Here is a 20431-nt window from a genome sequence, read left to right on the forward strand (position 1 = left end):
GGAATGATAGGATCCTTACTTTATCTAACTGCTAGTAGACCAGACATTATGCAAAGTGTGTGTGTGTGTGCTAGGTACCAAGCTAATCCTAAAGAATCTCATCTAATTGCTGTCAAACGGATTTTGAAATACCTTAAAGGCACCCCATCTTTTGGACTTTGGTATCCTTCTGATGCTTTACCTAGTTTGATAGGTTATTCTGATGCAGATTATGGTGGCTGTAAAATTGATAGGAAAAGTACTAGTGGAACATGTCATTTTCTGGGCTGTTCTTTAGTGTCTTGGCATTCAAAGAAACAAGCTTGTGTAGCCTTGTCTACCACTGAAGCTGAATACATTGCTGCTGGAAATTGTTGTGCCCAAATTTTATGGATGAAACAACAACTGGAGGATTTTGATATCTTCCTTGATCACATTCCTCTGAAATGTGATAATACTAGTGCTATCAACCTCACTAAGAACCCCATAATGCACTCAAGAACTAAGCACATTGAAATTAGACATCATTTCTTGAGAGACCACATTCAAAAGGGAGATTGCCAAATTGAATACATTGACACTTTACATCAATTGGCTGATATCTTCACTAAAGCACTACCTAAAGATAGATTCTATGAGCTTAGAAGAGAGTTAGGAGTGTTAGATATGTCCTAAATTCAAACTTTATAAAATTTTCTCAATTCTGGTACGATCAGCGCTTTTAATCGATTATCAAAGGATAATAATCGATTATTTCTTAGCTTTGGAAAAACCCCTATTCGCAGATAATCGATTATAACTTATAATAATCGATTATTTTTAGCTTTGGCCAAAACCCCTATTCGCAGATAATCGATTATCACTTACAAATAATCGATTATTCATATTCAAAACCAAAACTGGACTTGTATGCGAAGATAATCGATTATCTTCATACATAATCGATTATTACACAATTTCTGGAAAGTGACTTATGAGCAGATAATCGATTATCACTTAGAATAATCGATTATTACGCGATCTGTTTCAAAAATATAGCCGTTACAGTGAATCCTAACGGCTGGAAACGGTCATAAACGGCTAGTTTCTCCATTTTTTCTTATAAATAGCCCCCTATAATCGATTATTACTCACTTCTTTGCACCCAGAAACCTGCTGCACCCAAATCTGAACCAAATCTCTCCTCTTTCTTCTTTCCTTCCAAAGTTTCTTTTGTGCCCACTTCTCTCATGGCTGATTCAAGAAGAACCCGAAGGAGGACTGCTGGTGCTTCTTCCTCTCGCTCCCGAAATGTTCGTCCTGCTTCCATCGAAGGTTGGATTTCAGATGAGGAGCAACATGGTGACTATGTTCATTTCTGGCAAGAACGCCGAATCATGGCGGTAAAGTTCATCCGTCTCGACTTTTATCGTTATTATGGCTTTCAATTTCCAGATCTGTTTCGTGCTCAAGGACTTACTCATCTAGTGGAGCAAAAGGGGTGCATATACCCTGATCTTATCCGTGTCTTCTACTTCAATATGCGTTATCGTGACGGCATCATCACAACAAAAGTAAAAGGTGTCCCTATAATTCTGGATGATGACATATGGACAAATGTTGCACAACTCACACTATGGGATGATGCTGTCAAAGTCCATCTTGGAGTTCCGGACTTCAATCGTCTCCTCGCCTTTCAATCTTTTTTGCGTCATCCTGAACACCAAATCAATCGTCGACAATTGCTTGTGGGTGGATTCAAGGTTGAAGAAAGGATGATTCATTACTTAATTGTATGGATCCTATGTCCTCGTGCCACTAACCATGCTCAATGCTCGGAGCAAGATCTTCTACTACTATATGGGATTTTAAATCACATCCACATTGATTGGCCAGCCCTCATCTCCGACACCATGGTAAAGGCCAAGAAATATTCTTCTTATCATTTTCCATATGCACTTCTCATCTCTCGAATTTTAGAATACAAAGGTGTAAGTGTGGACGGCGAACTCACTACCTCCATTCAAGCAATTGGCACTGAAATTGGTGAGACAACATTTCGCCAAATGGGTTTTGTTGCTCGTGGCCGTGTGATCATTCACAAGGATGATGATCACCACGAAAATGTCAATGACGATATGGAGGCCCATATGGTTGATCCTGTCCCAGCTGCTACCTCTGCTGATGATGGTCCTTCTCACATGCCTTCAAATTCATCCCTGACTATGGAGGAGCATTTTGCAAACCTGTCTAAACAACTGGAGGATATGCGTCTCTTTCAACAATCTCACTTTGACCAAATATATGAGTGGCAACAAAATCATGAAGAATTTGTGATCGACCAGTTCAATGACCTTGACACTCGCATTGGAAACATTGAAAATCATTTTAATCTCCAACCTCCAGAGAGACCACCAAGTCCTGAATTTTAGATTTAGGATTTTCTGATTAGTGTGCTTTCATGTTTGTTTGTTTTGAATTCCTAGAATGTTTTATCATCTTCATGTCTTGCTTTATGTGCCCTTGTACTCTTTAATGTTTTCCTGAATAAAATGATCTACTGTTTTAGTACTTACACTGTTTAATTGAGGGGAGCTCATATTAAGGGGGAGCATTATCACTCTTTTTGCTTATGATCAAAAAGGGGGAGAAATATGTGCAGTTACTACTAACTCCTACTGTTGTCTCTCAGTTTGTATCTTTTGCAGATAACCCAACATTGCTTTTAAAAAGTGATTTTTGATCATCATCAAAAAGGGGGAGATTGTTACCAATGAAGAGCATTGGTAAATTTGAAGATAAACAATTTTGATGATGCTGAAAGATGATACATTGTTATTGTTGTTTTAAAAGCAATTTGTAGATTATAAATGTATTAGGAAAAGTCTTAAACATGTAATACTTAGAAAAATTCGTATTTTTAGAACTGCTACGCATTTAATCGATTATTAGAAGCTATAATCGATTATCCTGAGCCCTTCTGAAAAACCTCGTTGCTCTGGAATAATCGATTATTACTCCGAATAATCGATTATCACAGTTCTGATGAGAACTGCCAAAAGTCTCTGGAATAATCGATTATTCCTCAGGATAATCGATTATCACTTTTTGAAAACCCTGTAACGGACTCGAATAATCGATTATCACTAACAATAATCGATTATCTGCGGCAGTTATAATTCATCTTTGCAAACTTTAGACCAGTGGGCTATATAGATGAGTTCCAGAACTCTTAGAAAGAACTCTGAGCTTTTGAGAATACAGTGTTATCTGAGGAAGTTCTAAAAAGCTAGTTCAAGTGCTTTGCCTGGTCTCGTGAATAGGAGAAGCTCGCGTTTCGTGTGTCGATAGTCGGAGCGGTTCTCTTCGAGTTGGCAAGGTGGTCATCTTCCGGTTCGTTCGTCGAAGGAAGGTTTTTTATTTGTTTTTATTCACTCTTATTGTAATTTGTAAAACTGTTTTTAGTGAAAACGTTAATCACTTTTTATAGTGATTAACAACTGGACGTAGATTCTTTTGAATCGAACCAGGATAAAAATTCTGTGTTGAATTTTCTTGCTCTCTATACTCTTTACATTTTACGCATATCAACTGTTTGATAAATTTTCTCTAAGAAAATTGTTTTTCTAAAACGGACTATCAAAACTTGATTTGTGACCGTAACACGCTTTCCGAGTATTTTATTCCGCTGCGCGACTCTATAACGGTACCGATTGTTCCGACAATTGGTATCAGAGCTTGCTTTGATATTCTTTCAAACTTTTGCGAAAATGGCCGGTCATCAAAATCAAGTATATGCTGAGGGTGCATCCATCAACAGACCACCTCTTTTTACTGGTGATAACTATGCATTCTGGAAAGTCAGAATGGAAATTTTTATGGGGTCTGTTGACAGAGGCATCTGGGAAGCTGTGCTAAATGGTCCCTATATTCCTAAAAGAACTGTTGATGGTGTAGAAGTAGAAAAACCATACTTTAATTGGACTCCTGAGGAAAATAGAAGAGCCCAATTTGATATTAAGGCTCGTAATATTATTTCATCTGCTGTAGTACTTGATGAATTTTATAGAATTTCAGTGTGTAAGACAGCACAGGAGATGTGGGAGGTCCTCAGAGTCACACATGAGGGTACAGACGACGTGAAACGTGCAAGGAAGAACACACTCATTCAGGAGTATGAGATGTTCAGAATGCAGCCTGGAGAAACAATATCTGATGTCCAGAAGCGTTTCACTCACATTGTGAACCACCTGACAGGTTTGGGTAAGACTTTTGACACTGATGAATTGAATGTGAAAATATTGAAATCATTAGACAGGTCTTGGCAACCAAAGGTGACTGCCATTTCGGAGTCTCAAAACCTCACTCAAATGTCAACGGCGATTCTCTTTGGAAAGCTTCGTGAGCATGAGCTTGAGCTAAGAAGATTAACTACAGAAGAGGATCAAGGCAAAAGAAAGACGCTTGCCCTCAAGTCTGAAATCTCAAAAGGAAAAAGTTCTAAGAGAATTGAGGATGATGATTCCGATAACGATGAGGAAAACATGAGTCTTATGATTAAGAAGTTTGCTAAATTTATGAAAGCAAAGGGAAAAGACAAATACCATGGAGAAAGGAAAGAAAATCGAGGATCTCCATCAAGCATTAAATGTTATGGATGTGGAGAAAGGGGTCATGTGAAGACTGACTGTCCTAAGAATAGGAAAAGTGAAGAAAAGAAAGAAAGAAAGTTTCCAAAGAAGAAGAAAGCTTACATAGCTTGGGAAGACAATGCTTCTAGTTCTTCAAGTTCAAGCGATTCAAATGAAGAAGCAAACTTGTGCTTAATGGCAGACTTAGAAGATGCAGGAAGCCAAGTAAGTGATTCTAGCTTAGAGTCAAGTGATGAGTTTGACTTACAAAAGGCATTTCTTGATTTGTTAAATGAATCTGAAAAACTTGATGTTGCTCATAAAAAGCTAAAGAAAGAGCATAATGAATTGAATTTGAGGTATGAAAAAGCACTAGATGATGAAGTTGTTTTGAGAAACAAAGTTAGTAATTTGGAAACTAAATTATCTGAATTTGATACTGTTATACAACCTGCTGAATGTCTATCGTGTAAAAGTCATATGTTTGATATTGACATTCTTGAGAATTTACTTGCAAAGGCAAATAAGTCTAAGTCACATGCCAAAACAAACTTTGAGAGAAGCAATGCTAGAAGTGGAAACACGCATCTACACAAAAAATATAAAGTGATAAGAACTCGTAGAGTTTGGGTAGAAAAAGGAACTCTTGTGAAAAATAAAGTGTATGAGGCTTGTTGTTTTTACTGCATGAAACTTGGTCACACCTCAAACAAATGCAACATCAAACATTTTGGTGTTCCAAATGGTAAATATGCATGGGTTAAAATTGTAAAATGATGTATATTTGCATAAACTAACCCAAAGGACCCATAATAAGATTGGGGACCTAAAGTCTTGCTAAAATTTGTTTTGTAGGAACTTACTAAGTCAAAGAAGTCACTGTGGTATCTTGACAGTGGTTGTTCAAGACACATGACCGGTGACAAGAAAAGGTTTATTTCTTTTGAGAAGAAGAAGCAAGGATTTGTGACCTATGGAGATAATAACAAAGGTAGAATCATTGGCACTGGAGACATTGGAGGAGGAAACACATTGACTATAAAGGACGTATTATGCGTTGAAGGTCTCAAACACAATCTCCTAAGCATAAGTCAATTATGTGACAAGGGTCTCAAGGTAACCTTTGAAAGTGATAGATGTACCGTATATTTTAAAAATTCTACTGAAATTGCTTTGCAAGGTGTTAGGCATAATAACATTTACTTGATTGATATTGAAAATGCATCTAGTCATAGTATAACATGTTTAGTTGCCAAAGAGGAAAATCCTTGGTTATGGCATAAAAGAGCTGCGCATATTCATATGCAACATTTAAATAAATTGAGTTCAAAAGATCTTGTGATTGGTTTGCCTAAATTAAAATTTGAGAAAGACAAAATATGTTCTGCATGTCAAAAGGGAAAGCAAACCAAATCCTCTTTTTCGTCTAAAAACATGATTTCAACATCAAAACCTTTAGAACTTTTGCATATGGACTTGTTTGGTCCATCTAGAATTAAAAGTTTTGGTGGAAACTACTATGCTCTTGTGATTGTTGATGACTACACTAGATTTACTTGGACATTTTTCTTAACCTTGAAAAGTGAAGCTTTTAAAGCATTCAAATCATTTGCAAAACGTGTTCAAAATGAAAAGGATTTGAAAATCAAAACCTTGAGAAGTGATCACGGTGGTGAGTTTGAAAACGAATCTTTTGAAAAGTTTTGTGAAAAACATGGAATTGCTCATAATTTTTCTGCTCCAAGAACTCCCCAACAAAATGGTGTTGTTGAAAGGAAAAATAGGTCATTAGAAGAACTAGCTAGGACTCTTTTAAATGAATCTAATGTGCCAAAATACTTTTGGGCTGATGCAGTTAGTACTGCTTGTTACGTGTTGAACAGAATGATAATTAGGCCTATTCTTAAGCTAACTCCCTATGAACTGTTTAACGGTAGAAAACCAAATGTATCTCATTTGAAAATCTTTGGATGCAAATGTTTTGTTTTGAATAATGGTAAAGATAATCTAGGCAAATTTGATGCTAAATCTGATGAGGCAATCTTCTTAGGATACTCTTTAACTAGCAAAGCATATAGGGTGTTTAATAGAAGAACCTTGAAAATTGAAGAATCAATGCATGTTGTCTTTGATGAAATTGTGGACCTTGAGGTGAACCCTCTTGAGTCAAATAAACCAATTGCAGGTGATGAGGATTATTTGAGGGAAGCTCTTGAAGAGATGTATCTAAATGAAAACTATCCTCCAGAAACTCAAAATGAACATCAAGTAGTTGATCCTAAAAGCTATCAACAACCAAGAGGACTTTCTCTGGACAACATCATCGGAGATATGTTAAAAGGGGTAACTACTAGACACAATCTTAATAATTTCTGCTTAACAGTAGCTTTTGTGTCTCAGGTAGAACCTAAGAACATAAAGGAAGCTCTTCAAGATGATAAATGGTGTGTTGCTATGCAAGAAGAACTCAATCAATTTGAAAGGAATGATGTTTGGGAACTCATTCCTAGACAAGATGATTATCAAATCATTGGAACAAAGTGGGTGTTTAGAAACAAGCTTGATGAAGATGGCAACATCACCAAGAACAAAGCCAGGTTAGTTGCAAAAGGCTACTGCCAAGAGGAAGGTATCGACTATGATGAAACTTACGCCCCAGTAGCCAGGTTAGAAGCAATTAGATTGTTACTTGCGTATGCATCCTTGATGAAGTTTAAATTGTATCAAATGGATGTGAAAAGTGCATTTTTAAATGGTTTCATTAAAGAAGAGGTATACGTTAGTCAACCTCCTGGTTTTGAGGATTTTAAATATCCTAATCATGTTTATAAGTTGAAAAAGGCCTTGTATGGTCTAAAACAGGCACCTAGATCTTGGTATGAAAGACTTAGTACTTTCTTGATTGAAAATGACTTCTCTAGAGGAAAGGTTGATTCAACCTTGTTTATTAAAAAAGTAGAAAAACATATCTTGATTGTTCAAGTATACGTAGATGATATCATTTTTGGGTCTACAAATGATTCATTGTGTGAGGGATTTGCACAAATCATGCAAGGTGAATTTGAAATGTCTATGATGGGTGAGCTTAACTTCTTCTTAGGACTGCAAATAAAGCAAATAGATGGGGGAACTTTTGTCTCCCAAACTAAATATTGTAGAGAAGTGCTTAAGAAGTTTGGTATGGATACTTGTAAAGAGGCCAACACACCTATGGCAACGTCCTGCTATTTAGATAAGGATGAATCTGGTGAAGGAGTAAATGAAACCATGTTTAGAGGAATGATAGGATCCTTACTTTATCTAACTGCTAGTAGACCAGACATTATGCAAAGTGTGTGTGTGTGTGCTAGGTACCAAGCTAATCCTAAAGAATCTCATCTAATTGCTGTCAAACGGATTTTGAAATACCTTAAAGGCACCCCATCTTTTGGACTTTGGTATCCTTCTGATGCTTTACCTAGTTTGATAGGTTATTCTGATGCAGATTATGGTGGCTGTAAAATTGATAGGAAAAGTACTAGTGGAACATGTCATTTTCTGGGCTGTTCTTTAGTGTCTTGGCATTCAAAGAAACAAGCTTGTGTAGCCTTGTCTACCACTGAAGCTGAATACATTGCTGCTGGAAATTGTTGTGCCCAAATTTTATGGATGAAACAACAACTGGAGGATTTTGATATCTTCCTTGATCACATTCCTCTGAAATGTGATAATACTAGTGCTATCAACCTCACTAAGAACCCCATAATGCACTCAAGAACTAAGCACATTGAAATTAGACATCATTTCTTGAGAGACCACATTCAAAAGGGAGATTGCCAAATTGAATACATTGACACTTTACATCAATTGGCTGATATCTTCACTAAAGCACTACCTAAAGATAGATTCTATGAGCTTAGAAGAGAGTTAGGAGTGTTAGATATGTCCTAAATTCAAACTTTATAAAATTTTCTCAATTCTGGTACGATCAGCGCTTTTAATCGATTATCAAAGGATAATAATCGATTATTTCTTAGCTTTGGAAAAACCCCTATTCGCAGATAATCGATTATAACTTATAATAATCGATTATTTTTAGCTTTGGCCAAAACCCCTATTCGCAGATAATCGATTATCACTTACAAATAATCGATTATTCATATTCAAAACCAAAACTGGACTTGTATGCGAAGATAATCGATTATCTTCATACATAATCGATTATTACACAATTTCTGGAAAGTGACTTATGAGCAGATAATCGATTATCACTTAGAATAATCGATTATTACGCGATCTGTTTCAAAAATATAGCCGTTACAGTGAATCCTAACGGCTGGAAACGGTCATAAACGGCTAGTTTCTCCATTTTTTCTTATAAATAGCCCCCTATAATCGATTATTACTCACTTCTTTGCACCCAGAAACCTGCTGCACCCAAATCTGAACCAAATCTCTCCTCTTTCTTCTTTCCTTCCAAAGTTTCTTTTGTGCCCACTTCTCTCATGGCTGATTCAAGAAGAACCCGAAGGAGGACTGCTGGTGCTTCTTCCTCTCGCTCCCGAAATGTTCGTCCTGCTTCCATCGAAGGTTGGATTTCAGATGAGGAGCAACATGGTGACTATGTTCATTTCTGGCAAGAACGCCGAATCATGGCGGTAAAGTTCATCCGTCTCGACTTTTATCGTTATTATGGCTTTCAATTTCCAGATCTGTTTCGTGCTCAAGGACTTACTCATCTAGTGGAGCAAAAGGGGTGCATATACCCTGATCTTATCCGTGTCTTCTACTTCAATATGCGTTATCGTGACGGCATCATCACAACAAAAGTAAAAGGTGTCCCTATAATTCTGGATGATGACATATGGACAAATGTTGCACAACTCACACTATGGGATGATGCTGTCAAAGTCCATCTTGGAGTTCCGGACTTCAATCGTCTCCTCGCCTTTCAATCTTTTTTGCGTCATCCTGAACACCAAATCAATCGTCGACAATTGCTTGTGGGTGGATTCAAGGTTGAAGAAAGGATGATTCATTACTTAATTGTATGGATCCTATGTCCTCGTGCCACTAACCATGCTCAATGCTCGGAGCAAGATCTTCTACTACTATATGGGATTTTAAATCACATCCACATTGATTGGCCAGCCCTCATCTCCGACACCATGGTAAAGGCCAAGAAATATTCTTCTTATCATTTTCCATATGCACTTCTCATCTCTCGAATTTTAGAATACAAAGGTGTAAGTGTGGACGGCGAACTCACTACCTCCATTCAAGCAATTGGCACTGAAATTGGTGAGACAACATTTCGCCAAATGGGTTTTGTTGCTCGTGGCCGTGTGATCATTCACAAGGATGATGATCACCACGAAAATGTCAATGACGATATGGAGGCCCATATGGTTGATCCTGTCCCAGCTGCTACCTCTGCTGATGATGGTCCTTCTCACATGCCTTCAAATTCATCCCTGACTATGGAGGAGCATTTTGCAAACCTGTCTAAACAACTGGAGGATATGCGTCTCTTTCAACAATCTCACTTTGACCAAATATATGAGTGGCAACAAAATCATGAAGAATTTGTGATCGACCAGTTCAATGACCTTGACACTCGCATTGGAAACATTGAAAATCATTTTAATCTCCAACCTCCAGAGAGACCACCAAGTCCTGAATTTTAGATTTAGGATTTTCTGATTAGTGTGCTTTCATGTTTGTTTGTTTTGAATTCCTAGAATGTTTTATCATCTTCATGTCTTGCTTTATGTGCCCTTGTACTCTTTAATGTTTTCCTGAATAAAATGATCTACTGTTTTAGTACTTACACTGTTTAATTGAGGGGAGCTCATATTAAGGGGGAGCATTATCACTCTTTTTGCTTATGATCAAAAAGGGGGAGAAATATGTGCAGTTACTACTAACTCCTACTGTTGTCTCTCAGTTTGTATCTTTTGCAGATAACCCAACATTGCTTTTAAAAAGTGATTTTTGATCATCATCAAAAAGGGGGAGATTGTTACCAATGAAGAGCATTGGTAAATTTGAAGATAAACAATTTTGATGATGCTGAAAGATGATACATTGTTATTGTTGTTTTAAAAGCAATTTGTAGATTATAAATGTATTAGGAAAAGTCTTAAACATGTAATACTTAGAAAAATTCGTATTTTTAGAACTGCTACGCATTTAATCGATTATTAGAAGCTATAATCGATTATCCTGAGCCCTTCTGAAAAACCTCGTTGCTCTGGAATAATCGATTATTACTCCGAATAATCGATTATCACAGTTCTGATGAGAACTGCCAAAAGTCTCTGGAATAATCGATTATTCCTCAGGATAATCGATTATCACTTTTTGAAAACCCTGTAACGGACTCGAATAATCGATTATCACTAACAATAATCGATTATCTGCGGCAGTTATAATTCATCTTTGCAAACTTTAGACCAGTGGGCTATATAGATGAGTTCCAGAACTCTTAGAAAGAACTCTGAGCTTTTGAGAATACAGTGTTATCTGAGGAAGTTCTAAAAAGCTAGTTCAAGTGCTTTGCCTGGTCTCGTGAATAGGAGAAGCTCGCGTTTCGTGTGTCGATAGTCGGAGCGGTTCTCTTCGAGTTGGCAAGGTGGTCATCTTCCGGTTCGTTCGTCGAAGGAAGGTTTTTTATTTGTTTTTATTCACTCTTATTGTAATTTGTAAAACTGTTTTTAGTGAAAACGTTAATCACTTTTTATAGTGATTAACAACTGGACGTAGATTCTTTTGAATCGAACCAGGATAAAAATTCTGTGTTGAATTTTCTTGCTCTCTATACTCTTTACATTTTACGCATATCAACTGTTTGATAAATTTTCTCTAAGAAAATTGTTTTTCTAAAACGGACTATCAAAACTTGATTTGTGACCGTAACACGCTTTCCGAGTATTTTATTCCGCTGCGCGACTCTATAACGGTACCGATTGTTCCGACAATTGGTATCAGAGCTTGCTTTGATATTCTTTCAAACTTTTGCGAAAATGGCCGGTCATCAAAATCAAGTATATGCTGAGGGTGCATCCATCAACAGACCACCTCTTTTTACTGGTGATAACTATGCATTCTGGAAAGTCAGAATGGAAATTTTTATGGGGTCTGTTGACAGAGGCATCTGGGAAGCTGTGCTAAATGGTCCCTATATTCCTAAAAGAACTGTTGATGGTGTAGAAGTAGAAAAACCATACTTTAATTGGACTCCTGAGGAAAATAGAAGAGCCCAATTTGATATTAAGGCTCGTAATATTATTTCATCTGCTGTAGTACTTGATGAATTTTATAGAATTTCAGTGTGTAAGACAGCACAGGAGATGTGGGAGGTCCTCAGAGTCACACATGAGGGTACAGACGACGTGAAACGTGCAAGGAAGAACACACTCATTCAGGAGTATGAGATGTTCAGAATGCAGCCTGGAGAAACAATATCTGATGTCCAGAAGCGTTTCACTCACATTGTGAACCACCTGACAGGTTTGGGTAAGACTTTTGACACTGATGAATTGAATGTGAAAATATTGAAATCATTAGACAGGTCTTGGCAACCAAAGGTGACTGCCATTTCGGAGTCTCAAAACCTCACTCAAATGTCAACGGCGATTCTCTTTGGAAAGCTTCGTGAGCATGAGCTTGAGCTAAGAAGATTAACTACAGAAGAGGATCAAGGCAAAAGAAAGACGCTTGCCCTCAAGTCTGAAATCTCAAAAGGAAAAAGTTCTAAGAGAATTGAGGATGATGATTCCGATAACGATGAGGAAAACATGAGTCTTATGATTAAGAAGTTTGCTAAATTTATGAAAGCAAAGGGAAAAGACAAATACCATGGAGAAAGGAAAGAAAATCGAGGATCTCCATCAAGCATTAAATGTTATGGATGTGGAGAAAGGGGTCATGTGAAGACTGACTGTCCTAAGAATAGGAAAAGTGAAGAAAAGAAAGAAAGAAAGTTTCCAAAGAAGAAGAAAGCTTACATAGCTTGGGAAGACAATGCTTCTAGTTCTTCAAGTTCAAGCGATTCAAATGAAGAAGCAAACTTGTGCTTAATGGCAGACTTAGAAGATGCAGGAAGCCAAGTAAGTGATTCTAGCTTAGAGTCAAGTGATGAGTTTGACTTACAAAAGGCATTTCTTGATTTGTTAAATGAATCTGAAAAACTTGATGTTGCTCATAAAAAGCTAAAGAAAGAGCATAATGAATTGAATTTGAGGTATGAAAAAGCACTAGATGATGAAGTTGTTTTGAGAAACAAAGTTAGTAATTTGGAAACTAAATTATCTGAATTTGATACTGTTATACAACCTGCTGAATGTCTATCGTGTAAAAGTCATATGTTTGATATTGACATTCTTGAGAATTTACTTGCAAAGGCAAATAAGTCTAAGTCACATGCCAAAACAAACTTTGAGAGAAGCAATGCTAGAAGTGGAAACACGCATCTACACAAAAAATATAAAGTGATAAGAACTCGTAGAGTTTGGGTAGAAAAAGGAACTCTTGTGAAAAATAAAGTGTATGAGGCTTGTTGTTTTTACTGCATGAAACTTGGTCACACCTCAAACAAATGCAACATCAAACATTTTGGTGTTCCAAATGGTAAATATGCATGGGTTAAAATTGTAAAATGATGTATATTTGCATAAACTAACCCAAAGGACCCATAATAAGATTGGGGACCTAAAGTCTTGCTAAAATTTGTTTTGTAGGAACTTACTAAGTCAAAGAAGTCACTGTGGTATCTTGACAGTGGTTGTTCAAGACACATGACCGGTGACAAGAAAAGGTTTATTTCTTTTGAGAAGAAGAAGCAAGGATTTGTGACCTATGGAGATAATAACAAAGGTAGAATCATTGGCACTGGAGACATTGGAGGAGGAAACACATTGACTATAAAGGACGTATTATGCGTTGAAGGTCTCAAACACAATCTCCTAAGCATAAGTCAATTATGTGACAAGGGTCTCAAGGTAACCTTTGAAAGTGATAGATGTACCGTATATTTTAAAAATTCTACTGAAATTGCTTTGCAAGGTGTTAGGCATAATAACATTTACTTGATTGATATTGAAAATGCATCTAGTCATAGTATAACATGTTTAGTTGCCAAAGAGGAAAATCCTTGGTTATGGCATAAAAGAGCTGCGCATATTCATATGCAACATTTAAATAAATTGAGTTCAAAAGATCTTGTGATTGGTTTGCCTAAATTAAAATTTGAGAAAGACAAAATATGTTCTGCATGTCAAAAGGGAAAGCAAACCAAATCCTCTTTTTCGTCTAAAAACATGATTTCAACATCAAAACCTTTAGAACTTTTGCATATGGACTTGTTTGGTCCATCTAGAATTAAAAGTTTTGGTGGAAACTACTATGCTCTTGTGATTGTTGATGACTACACTAGATTTACTTGGACATTTTTCTTAACCTTGAAAAGTGAAGCTTTTAAAGCATTCAAATCATTTGCAAAACGTGTTCAAAATGAAAAGGATTTGAAAATCAAAACCTTGAGAAGTGATCACGGTGGTGAGTTTGAAAACGAATCTTTTGAAAAGTTTTGTGAAAAACATGGAATTGCTCATAATTTTTCTGCTCCAAGAACTCCCCAACAAAATGGTGTTGTTGAAAGGAAAAATAGGTCATTAGAAGAACTAGCTAGGACTCTTTTAAATGAATCTAATGTGCCAAAATACTTTTGGGCTGATGCAGTTAGTACTGCTTGTTACGTGTTGAACAGAATGATAATTAGGCCTATTCTTAAGCTAACTCCCTATGAACTGTTTAACGGTAGAAAACCAAATGTATCTCATTTGAAAATCTTTGGATGCAAATGTTTTGTTTTGAATAATGGTAAAGATAATCTAGGCAAATTTGATGCTAAATCTGATGAGGCAATCTTCTTAGGATACTCTTTAACTAGCAAAGCATATAGGGTGTTTAATAGAAGAACCTTGAAAATTGAAGAATCAATGCATGTTGTCTTTGATGAAATTGTGGACCTTGAGGTGAACCCTCTTGAGTCAAATAAACCAATTGCAGGTGATGAGGATTATTTGAGGGAAGCTCTTGAAGAGATGTATCTAAATGAAAACTATCCTCCAGAAACTCAAAATGAACATCAAGTAGTTGATCCTAAAAGCTATCAACAACCAAGAGGACTTTCTCTGGACAACATCATCGGAGATATGTTAAAAGGGGTAACTACTAGACACAATCTTAATAATTTCTGCTTAACAGTAGCTTTTGTGTCTCAGGTAGAACCTAAGAACATAAAGGAAGCTCTTCAAGATGATAAATGGTGTGTTGCTATGCAAGAAGAACTCAATCAATTTGAAAGGAATGATGTTTGGGAACTCATTCCTAGACAAGATGATTATCAAATCATTGGAACAAAGTGGGTGTTTAGAAACAAGCTTGATGAAGATGGCAACATCACCAAGAACAAAGCCAGGTTAGTTGCAAAAGGCTACTGCCAAGAGGAAGGTATCGACTATGATGAAACTTACGCCCCAGTAGCCAGGTTAGAAGCAATTAGATTGTTACTTGCGTATGCATCCTTGATGAAGTTTAAATTGTATCAAATGGATGTGAAAAGTGCATTTTTAAATGGTTTCATTAAAGAAGAGGTATACGTTAGTCAACCTCCTGGTTTTGAGGATTTTAAATATCCTAATCATGTTTATAAGTTGAAAAAGGCCTTGTATGGTCTAAAACAGGCACCTAGATCTTGGTATGAAAGACTTAGTACTTTCTTGATTGAAAATGACTTCTCTAGAGGAAAGGTTGATTCAACCTTGTTTATTAAAAAAGTAGAAAAACATATCTTGATTGTTCAAGTATACGTAGATGATATCATTTTTGGGTCTACAAATGATTCATTGTGTGAGGGATTTGCACAAATCATGCAAGGTGAATTTGAAATGTCTATGATGGGTGAGCTTAACTTCTTCTTAGGACTGCAAATAAAGCAAATAGATGGGGGAACTTTTGTCTCCCAAACTAAATATTGTAGAGAAGTGCTTAAGAAGTTTGGTATGGATACTTGTAAAGAGGCCAACACACCTATGGCAACGTCCTGCTATTTAGATAAGGATGAATCTGGTGAAGGAGTAAATGAAACCATGTTTAGAGGAATGATAGGATCCTTACTTTATCTAACTGCTAGTAGACCAGACATTATGCAAAGTGTGTGTGTGTGTGCTAGGTACCAAGCTAATCCTAAAGAATCTCATCTAATTGCTGTCAAACGGATTTTGAAATACCTTAAAGGCACCCCATCTTTTGGACTTTGGTATCCTTCTGATGCTTTACCTAGTTTGATAGGTTATTCTGATGCAGATTATGGTGGCTGTAAAATTGATAGGAAAAGTACTAGTGGAACATGTCATTTTCTGGGCTGTTCTTTAGTGTCTTGGCATTCAAAGAAACAAGCTTGTGTAGCCTTGTCTACCACTGAAGCTGAATACATTGCTGCTGGAAATTGTTGTGCCCAAATTTTATGGATGAAACAACAACTGGAGGATTTTGATATCTTCCTTGATCACATTCCTCTGAAATGTGATAATACTAGTGCTATCAACCTCACTAAGAACCCCATAATGCACTCAAGAACTAAGCACATTGAAATTAGACATCATTTCTTGAGAGACCACATTCAAAAGGGAGATTGCCAAATTGAATACATTGACACTTTACATCAATTGGCTGATATCTTCACTAAAGCACTACCTAAAGATAGATTCTATGAGCTTAGAAGAGAGTTAGGAGTGTTAGATATGTCCTAAATTCAAACTTTATAAAATTTTCTCAATTCTGGTACGATCAGCGCTTTTAATCGATTATCAAAAGATAATAATCGATTATTTCTTAGCTTTGGAAAAACCCCTATTCGCAGATAATCGATTATAACTTATAATAATCGATTATTTTTAGCTTTGGCCAAAACCCCTATTCGCAGATAATCGATTATCACTTACAAATAATCGATTATTCATATTCAAAACCAAAACTGGACTTGTATGCGAAGATAATCGATTATCTTCATACATAATCGATTATTACACAATTTCTGGAAAGTGACTTATGAGCAGATAATCGATTATCACTTAGAATAATCGATTATTACGCGATCTGTTTCAAAAATATAGCCGTTACAGTGAATCCTAACGGCTGGAAACGGTCATAAACGGCTAGTTTCTCCATTTTTTCTTATAAATAGCCCCCTATAATCGATTATTACTCACTTCTTTGCACCCAGAAACCTGCTGCACCCAAATCTGAACCAAATCTCTCCTCTTTCTTCTTTCCTTCCAAAGTTTCTTTTGTGCCCACTTCTCTCATGGCTGATTCAAGAAGAACCCGAAGGAGGACTGCTGGTGCTTCTTCCTCTCGCTCCCGAAATGTTCGTCCTGCTTCCATCGAAGGTTGGATTTCAGATGAGGAGCAACATGGTGACTATGTTCATTTCTGGCAAGAACGCCGAATCATGGCGGTAAAGTTCATCCGTCTCGACTTTTATCGTTATTATGGCTTTCAATTTCCAGATCTGTTTCGTGCTCAAGGACTTACTCATCTAGTGGAGCAAAAGGGGTGCATATACCCTGATCTTATCCGTGTCTTCTACTTCAATATGCGTTATCGTGACGGCATCATCACAACAAAAGTAAAAGGTGTCCCTATAATTCTGGATGATGACATATGGACAAATGTTGCACAACTCACACTATGGGATGATGCTGTCAAAGTCCATCTTGGAGTTCCGGACTTCAATCGTCTCCTCGCCTTTCAATCTTTTTTGCGCCATCCTGAACACCAAATCAATCGTCGACAACTGCTTGTGGGTGGATTCAAGGTTGAAGAAAGGATGATTCATTACTTAATTGTATGGATCCTATGTCCTCGTGCCACTAACCATGCTCAATGCTCGGAGCAAGATCTTCTACTACTATATGGGCTTTTAAATCACATCCACATTGATTGGCCAGCCCTCATCTCCGACACCATGGTAAAGGCCAAGAAATATTCTTCTTATCATTTTCCATATGCACTTCTCATCTCTCGAATTTTAGAATACAAAGGTGTAAGTGTGGACGGCGAACTCACTACCTCCATTCAAGCCATTGGCACTGAAATTGGTGAGACCACATTTCGCCAAATGGGTTTTGTTGCTCGTGGCCGTGTGATAATTCACAAGGATGATGATCACCACGAAAATGTCAACGACGATATGGACGCCCATATGGTTGATCCAGTCCCAGCTGCTACCTCTGCTGATGCTGGTCCTTCTCACATGCCTTCAACTTCATCCCTGACTATGGAGGAGCATTTTGCAAACCTGTCAAAACAACTGGAGGATATGCGTCTCTTTCAACAAACTCACTTTGAACAAATATATGAGTGGCAACAAAATCATGAAGAATTTGTGATCGACCAGTTCAATGACCTTGATACTCGCATTGGAAACATTGAAAATCACTTTAATCTCCAACCTCCAGAGAGACCCCTAAGTCCTGAATTTTAGATTTAGGATTTTATTATTAGTGTGCTTTCATGTTTTTTTGTTTTAAATTCCTAGGATGTTTTATGATAATCATGTCTTGCTTTATGTGCCCTAGTAATCTTTAATGTTTTCCTGAATAAAATGATCTATTGTTTTAGTACATACCCTGTTTAATTGAGGGGGAGCTCATATTAAGGGGGAGCATTATCACTCTTTTTGCTTCTGATCAAAAAGGGGGAGAAATATGTGCAGTTACTACTAACTCCTACTGTTGTCTGTCAGTTTGTATCTTTTGTAGATAACCCAAAGTGCTTTTAAAAAGTGATTTTTGATCATCATCAAAAAGGGGGAGATTGTTACCAATGAAGAGCATTGGTAAATTTGAAGATAAATGATTTTGATGATGCTGAAAGATGATACATTGTTATAGTTGTTTTAAAAGCAATTTGTAGATTATAAATGTATTAGGAAAAGCCTTAAACGTGTAATACTTAGAAAAATTCGTATTTTTAGAACTGCTACGCATTTAATCGATTATTAGAAGCTATAATCGATTATCCTGAGCCCTTCTGAAAAACCTCGTTGCTCTGGAATAATCGATTATTACTCCAAATAATCGATTATCACTAGTTCTGATGAGAACTGCCAAAGTCTCTGGAATAATCGATTATTCCTCAGGATAATCGATTATCACTCTTTGAAAACCATGTAACGGACTCGAATAATCGATTATCACTAGCAATAATCGATTATCTGCGACAGTTATAATTCATCTTTGCGAACTCAGACCAGTTGGCTATATATGTGAGTTCCAAAACTCTTAAAAATAACTCTGAGCTTTTGAGAATACAGTGTGATCTGAGGAAGTTCTAAAAAGCTAGTTCAAGTGCTTTACCTGGTCTCGTGAATAGGAGAAGCTCGCGTTTCGTGTGTCGATAGTCGGAGCGGTTCTCTTCGAGTTGGCAAGGTGGTCATCTTCCGGTTCGTTCGTCGAAGGAAGGTTTTTTTATTTGTTTTTATTCACTCTTATTGTAATTTGTGAAACTGTTTTTAGTGAAAACGTTAATCACTTTTTATAGTGATTAACAACTGGACGTAGATTCTTTTGAATCGAACCAGGATAAAAATTCTGTGTTGATTTTTCTTGCTCTCTATACTCTTTACATTTTACGCATATCAACTGTTTGATAAATTTTCTTTAAGAAAATTGTTTTTCTAAAACGGACTATCAAAATTTGATTTGTGACCGTAACACGCTTTCCAAATATTTTATTCCGCTGCGCGACTCTATAACGGTACCGATTGTTCCGACAATTGGTATCAGAGCTTGCTTTGATATTCTTTCAAACTTTTGCGAAAATGGTCGGTCATCAAAATCAAGTATATGCTGAGGGTGCATCCATCAACAGACCACCTCTTTTTACTGGTGATAACTATGCATTCTGGAAAGTCATAATGGAAATTTTTATGGGGTCTGTTGACAGAGGCATCTGGGAAGCTATGCTAAATGGTCCCTATATTCCTAAAAGAACTGTTGATGGTGTAGAAGTAGAAAAACCATACTTTAATTGGACTCCTGAGGAAAATAGAAGAGCCCAATTTGATATTAAGGCTCATAATATTATTTCATCTTCTGTAGTACTTGATGAATTTTATAGAATTTCAGTGTGTAAGACAGCACAGGAGATGTGGGAGGTCCTCAGAGTCACACATGAGGGTACAGACGACGTGAAACGTGCAACGAAGAACACACTCATTCAGGAGTATGAGATGTTTAGAATGCAGCCTGGAGAAACAATATCTGATGTCCAGAAGCGTTTCACTCACATTGTGAACCACCTAAGAGGTTTGGGTAAGACTTTTGACACTGATGAATTGAATGTGAAAATATTGAAATCATTAGACAGGTCTTGGCAACCAAAGGTGACTGCCATCTCGGAGTCTCAAAACCTCACTCAAATGTCAATGGCAATTCTCTTTGGAAAACTTCGTGAGCATGAGCTTGAGCTGAGAAGATTAACTGCAGAAGAGGATCAAGGCAAACGAAAGACGCTTGCCTTCAAGTCTGAAATCTCAAAAAGAAAAAGTTCTAAGAGAATTGAGGACTGTGATTCTGATGACGATGAGGAAAATATGAGTCTCATGATTAAGAAGTTTGCTAAATTTAAGAAAGCAAAGGGAAAAGACAAATACCATGGAGAAAGGAAAGAAAATCAAGGATCTTCATCAAGCGTTAAATGCTATGGATGTGGAGAAAGAGGACATGTGAAGACTGATTGTCCTAAGAATAGGAAGAGTGAAGAAAAGAAGGAGAGAAAATCTCCAAAGAAGA

The 20431-nt window shown here is 36.9% G+C and overlaps 2 protein-coding genes across 2 annotated transcripts; both read left to right on the plus strand.

The window, feature by feature from the left end:
• Positions 1–3728: 3728 nt before the first annotated feature.
• Positions 3729–10255, plus strand: LOC148203880 (uncharacterized). Its single transcript, XM_088107797.1, has 2 exons — positions 3729–5108; positions 8993–10255. Exons 1-2 carry the CDS (start codon positions 3729–3731, stop codon positions 10253–10255), a joined length of 2643 nt encoding a protein of 880 aa, XP_087963923.1.
• A 1338-nt stretch (positions 10256–11593) lies between these two features.
• LOC148203881 (uncharacterized) lies at positions 11594–18120 on the plus strand. The gene is made up of 2 exons (XM_088107798.1): positions 11594–12973; positions 16858–18120. The coding sequence occupies exons 1-2, from the start codon at positions 11594–11596 to the stop codon at positions 18118–18120; spliced, it is 2643 nt and encodes an 880-aa protein (XP_087963924.1).
• Positions 18121–20431: the final 2311 nt, after the last annotated feature.

Source organism: Vigna umbellata, chromosome 2, assembly GCF_029865625.1.
Source record: "Vigna umbellata cultivar VRB3 chromosome 2, Vumbellata_1.0, whole genome shotgun sequence".
NCBI lineage: Eukaryota > Viridiplantae > Streptophyta > Magnoliopsida > Fabales > Fabaceae > Vigna > Vigna umbellata.